This window comes from Hyaena hyaena, unplaced genomic scaffold (genome assembly GCF_003009895.1).
Source record: "Hyaena hyaena isolate Hyena2069 unplaced genomic scaffold, ASM300989v1 scaffold_3, whole genome shotgun sequence".
Taxonomy (NCBI): Eukaryota; Metazoa; Chordata; class Mammalia; order Carnivora; family Hyaenidae; genus Hyaena; species Hyaena hyaena.
In genome coordinates, this window is record NW_024080635.1 from 5,189,475 (window position 1) to 5,194,644 (window position 5,170).

Genomic DNA, 5,170 nt, shown 5'->3' on the forward strand with positions numbered 1-5,170 from the left:
CAAAAGATAACTAGCTCATATGAAGAGTTCTCCAATTTTTTTTTTTTTTTGAGAGAGAGAGGGCCCAAGTGAGTGAGGGGGCAGAGAGAGGGGGAGGGTGGAATGGGGAAAGGAGAAGAGAGAGAGAGAAGCAGGGCTCGCCTGAAGCAGGGCTTGAACTCACCTGATGCGAGGCTTGAGCTCACGAAACTGTGAGATCGTGACCTGAGCTGAAGTCAGATGCTTAACCGACTGAGCCACTCAGGTTCCCTCTATTTTTTCAGTAAGCTCTACACCCAACATGGGGGTTGAACTTCTAACGTGAGATCAAGAGTAGCACATTCTACCGACTGAGTCAGCCAGGTGCCCCTCTCTAGTCATTTTATAAATGCAAAATGGACTGATGGTGCCTTGAATTGTATCCTATCATTCCTGTTTTCCAAGGTGCTCTTAACCTCAGGTCTTGGATTAGGGTTTATTTTTCAAGCTTTCTCTGAACACCTCTGAATAGTACCGGAAAGAGAAAGCCCCCTGCCCCATAAATTGCATGGCACTTATCACACTGCGCTCTGTCTCTGAGCTCCCTATTGCAGGTACCCTGTCTGATTCATTTTAGCAGTCCAGTAGTATGTCCCTCTACCCCTTTCCAGATAGTGGAAGAAGGCATTAGACAGAATTCACTGATGATAATTTATTGTAATCTGTTGGCGGCACACAGATATTTAACAAAGCCAGGACTAGGTTTACATAGAAGTGGGCAACAAGGTGTAGCCATTCTATGGGAACTGTGTGCATTTAATCATCATCATCTTTGAGATGTTTGATCTTCTTCTTATGTCGCTCAATTTCTTTCTGCAGACGCTCAATCTCCTTTATATGATGACTGATCTCATCTTCATGGTGTTTCTTCAAGGCTGCTAGTTGTTCTCTAGTGCGCGCTCTACAAGGACACAGTGGCTCTGTGTTTAATCCCAGTTCTTACCCCACAGGGATCTCTACACATAGCCCACAATACCTAAGGCAAAGAACAGCAGTCCCAATCCCACGGGAGTCTGGCTGGTCACCTTCTTCTAACCCCTCAAGCCCCACCAGTGAAAGAATACTCCATCTTGAGATATATCCATCTTTAGGAGATGACCAAATGATTCCAGTATCCTAATGTTAGTGCCTGAAATTCCATCATTTATGAGCTATTCCTTTCAGATTTCTCTTTAGAAAACTCCAGAGACGTGTGACATTAAGTCCCCAATACGTTATGACAGGAACCATCCAGAGACCAGAATCTCTTTTTTGGAGGGGGAAAAAAAAAAAAAAGCAAAAGGAAGGAAGGATGGACAAAGGGGTATTGTTAAAGGGCAAATAATCATTTTCTATCTCAATTTATCTAGGGCTTTCTTTGCATAGGGAAACGAGTGGCTCACTGTAAAGGCCAAAATGAAGGGCCACGAAAAAAAAGCATGTGTCATTCAAATGTTGGTTCAGTTACATTTGGGCCTTGGTTTTCCTTAACTGTAAAACGTTGAGGCCCAATTAGATGGTCCCTAAGGCTTTGCCTTGGCTCTCTGGTTTGGCGGGTACCATGGTGATACAATTTTTTTTAAGTTTAAATTTAGAGAGAGAGAGAGAGAGGATCCCAAGCAGGCTCTGTGCTGTCAGTGTGCTGCGGATGCCAGGCTCAAACCAACCCACAAACTTGGGGGATCATGACCTGAGCCAAAAACGAGAGTCTGAGGCTTAACGGACTGCACCGCCCAGATGCCCCCATGGTGATAATTCTTATGAGTGAGCAAGAAGGGCAAAAGTGAAAAGCTAGACAGACCAAAGGACAAACAGAAGATTAGTTCCAAGCTGCTCCCCACGGTGGACAGAAGTCAGAAAAGGATAACTTAGGGGTGGGAAAGAGTTGTCTGTTCTCTGCTCATCTGCAGGAGAGAAATCTATGTAGCCCAGACGCTGGGCTGGGCTGGGCAGGGCAAAAGTCTCCAAGAAGTGGGGGCGAAGGATTCCAAACAGAAGCAGCTGCCACCAGCTCCGGTGACCCACTCACTCTGGCGGAACTGGAGACGCGCGAGGGTCTAGAAATGGCTGAGGGTCTGAAGGGTCAGGGAATTCACCCATGTGGAGGAGAACAGTGAGATTAGAGGGGTTACGGGTGGGTGAGGGCCAAGGGAATCAGGCTCAGAGGTCTGCAAGTGTTGGGCAGTGGGATCTAGACACTCTTGTAAGAATCTGGAAGCCATTACACACGACCAGGGGAGAACTCCATGGGTGGGCATGGTAAAATGATTCAGGAAGAGTTGAGCCACGGTTTGAGAATTTTGGAGACCCGCGGGTGGAAATGGCTTAGGGGCCCCCAAAAGGCCTCTGGACTACTTGGCAGGGCACTGGGAGCGTCCTATAGGTGGCGACAGTCGTGACCTCAAGTGTGAGGAGTAACTGACTCCAGGCCCCGCGAGTTCTACTGGGGCATGGGCGCGCCAGGGCACCAGCAGGGGAAGGGTAGGGCGATTGGAAGTTTAAAGAGAATCCGAAGGCCCTGAGATATCTCGGACTGGACTCAGGGTTCCGTGGGCCTCACCGGAAGTATCGTTCCTCTTCAGCTTGTTCTCTCTTTCCGAAGGCCCCACCGGCCTCCCGGATCGAGCCCGCCTTGGAGTCCTCGGACTGCGGAGAGAGACGAGAACATCGGTCAGGATGCGAGGAGGGGATGAGATCTGCGCTCAGGGATGGGACAGCGGATACTGCTGCCAGCGTACCCGTTCGGAGCTGAAGGCTCGGGCTTGCATGGCCCTAACGCCCCACACGCCTAGCTGCAGTCGTGAAGCCAACGCCGTGACAGCCATTGTTGTCGCAACGGCACCTCTCCAGCTCACTGGCGGTGAAGACTCTCCGCAGGCGCTAACGACTCTGGGAGCCAGGCAGCCAATCTTTTCCATGGAGAGGCGGGACTTACTTAGGAGTAGCGAATTAGGAGGTGGAGGAGGAGGGGTTCCTGCAGTTCGCAGCGAACCCTCAGCGAGAGGCGGGCCTATTCTTAGCCAATGTCTGGCAAGGGCTTTGGGGCTAAAGGACGAGAATAATAATGGAGGAGGAACTCTGTCCGAAGTCGAATTTTGGGCTCTTGGACTCGTCAGATTCCAATCCTGAAGTTGTTATTAAACACTCAAAGGAAGCCTTCTCTTTCTGGACTACTAGCATGAAAAAGATGGCTAATGTAGGGGTTGGGGGGCTATGTCCAGGATGCTTCGACTTAGGATTGTGGGGAAAATTTTTGTATATGTATATGTATACGTATATATTTGTAGTCTCTTAAGAGGTGCCGGTGTTCTTTTGTTGTAGTGGCATTTTACCCAAGTTGCAGCTTGAATGTCACCTCCTCAGAAACCTTTCTCGACCTCATTAGTCATTTTATTAAAACGGTTTTGTTCTTTCTCTGTCTTTGTACTTTTCACCATTTAAAGTGATCGGGTCCTTGATCAAGTAGACACTGAATTAATATTTGTAAAATGCATTAACATGCAATCAAATAGGCTTGATAACTGGACTTTTGGTAATGTGAAGTAATGAAGTGGAAAAGACCATAAGTAGGAGTCTAGGGAAGGCATTGCCTTGACCTTCCTAAAGCCAGTTAACAAGTGTGAACGAGACCATAGTAGCTTATAGCCTTTTCCTAAGTCATTTTCTCTCTCTGGATTTAGTTTTTTTTTCTTCTTTAGAGGAGAGGGTTGGGCCAGATTACCTTATTCGTAACTATAAAAATACCTTCATTACTTCCTAATGAAGTTGTGGAACTGTTTTTATTGATCATCTTTTGGTTGGAGAAATACCAGCCCTAGTTTGTATGACTTAAATAAGGGGAAATACCAGCGGGGCACATTTTCAAATGTTCATGGCAGAAACCTTGGAAAAACACAAAAGCAGAAGGATAGAAATAATAATCACTTATAAGACCATTATGTAGTGGCAATAGTTTGCTGTGTTTCTAGATACTATTTAAGTGCCATTCTAGTTTCAGAAACTGTTTCTAGTTCTCAGATACTGCTGTTTCTTGATTATCTCCTAGGCTGAGCATCCAATGGAGGGTCTTACTGAGTTTGTGCAAAGGATAGTCTAGGTACTATGACGGCTGTAATTTTAAAAAAAAAGGATAACAAGTGTTGGTGAGGATGTGAAGAAACTAATGTTTGTACATTGCTGGTGGGTTCAGCTACTGGGGGAAATAGGTTGGCAGTTGCTCAAAAAGTTTAATACAAAATTACCATGAGATGGGGCGCCTGGGTGGCTCAGTCGGTTAAGTGATCGACTTCGGCTCAGGTCATGATCTCATGGTTTGTGGGTTCGAGCCCCATGTTGGGCTCTGTGCTGACAGCTAGCTCAGAGCCTGGAGGCTGTCTTCGGATTCTGTGTCTCCCTCTCTCCCTGACCCCCCCCCCCCCCCCCCCCCCCCACACATACACACACTCTCTCTCTCTCTCTCTCTCAAAAGCAAATAAAACATTTAAAAAAATTACCATGAGACTCAGCAATTTCACTTCTAGGTGTGAACCCTCATCCACCAAAACTGAAAACTGGTATTCAAATACATATACACACATTCATAGCCGCACCATTCCAGTATAGATAGAAGATGGAAACAATCCAAATGTTTCTCACTTGATGAATGAAAATAAATTGTGTTGTATTTACAGAGCGGAATATAATTCAGCCATAAAAAGTAAAGAAATAATGATTCATGCTATACCTTGGATGAACCTTAGGAACATTATGCTACGTGAAGAATGCAGACAGAAAAGGTCACGCGTTGTATGATTGCATTTATATGAGGTGTCCAGAATAGGTAAATCCATACAGTCAGAACACAGACTGGTTGTTGTAAGGGGTTGAATAGAAAAGGGAATGGGGAGGAACTGCTTGATAGGTGCTAGGCATCCTCCTGGGGAGATGAAAGTGTTTTGGAACTACATAGGGGTTGGTGGTTGTACAACACTGTTAGTGTACAAAGAAGCACTGAACTGTTCATTTTGATTGTATGTTATATGTGTCTTAGCTCAATTAAAAAATAGTCTATTTAGGTTAGAGGTTTTTGGCTGGGCAGGGAACCCTTTAAGAGTCACAAGGAAAGGGGCGGAGCTAGAGAGGCGGGCCTGTAAAAATCACAGGAGGCTGCGCCTGCGCAGGAGAGTCACGTGGT

At 46.2% G+C, this 5,170-nt stretch overlaps 1 protein-coding gene across 1 annotated transcript; it reads right to left on the minus strand.

The window, feature by feature from the left end:
• Positions 1-655: 655 nt before the first annotated feature.
• ATP5IF1 (ATP synthase inhibitory factor subunit 1) lies at positions 656-2,880 on the minus strand. Its single transcript, XM_039231724.1, has 3 exons — positions 2,736-2,880; positions 2,558-2,643; positions 656-919 (listed from the first exon to the last, which is right to left on the minus strand). The coding sequence occupies exons 1-3, from the start codon at positions 2,820-2,822 to the stop codon at positions 775-777; spliced, it is 318 nt and encodes a 105-aa protein (XP_039087655.1). The 5' UTR covers positions 2,823-2,880; the 3' UTR covers positions 656-774.
• Between the last annotated feature and the right edge of the window lie 2,290 nt (positions 2,881-5,170).

Bases quoted from the DNA above. Each gene is read 5' to 3' on its own strand.
- ATP5IF1 (XM_039231724.1), bottom strand. From the start codon at position 2,822: ATGGCTGTCACGGCGTTGGCTTCACGACTGCAGCTAGGCGTGTGGGGC. The intron at 2,644-2,735 runs GTACGCTGGCAG...CTCTCTCCGCAG, and splicing joins GAGCCTTCAGCTCCGAACGG to TCCGAGGACTCCAAGGCGGG. The intron at 920-2,557 runs GTGAGGCCCACG...GTGTCCTTGTAG, and splicing joins GAAGAGGAACGATACTTCCG to AGCGCGCACTAGAGAACAAC.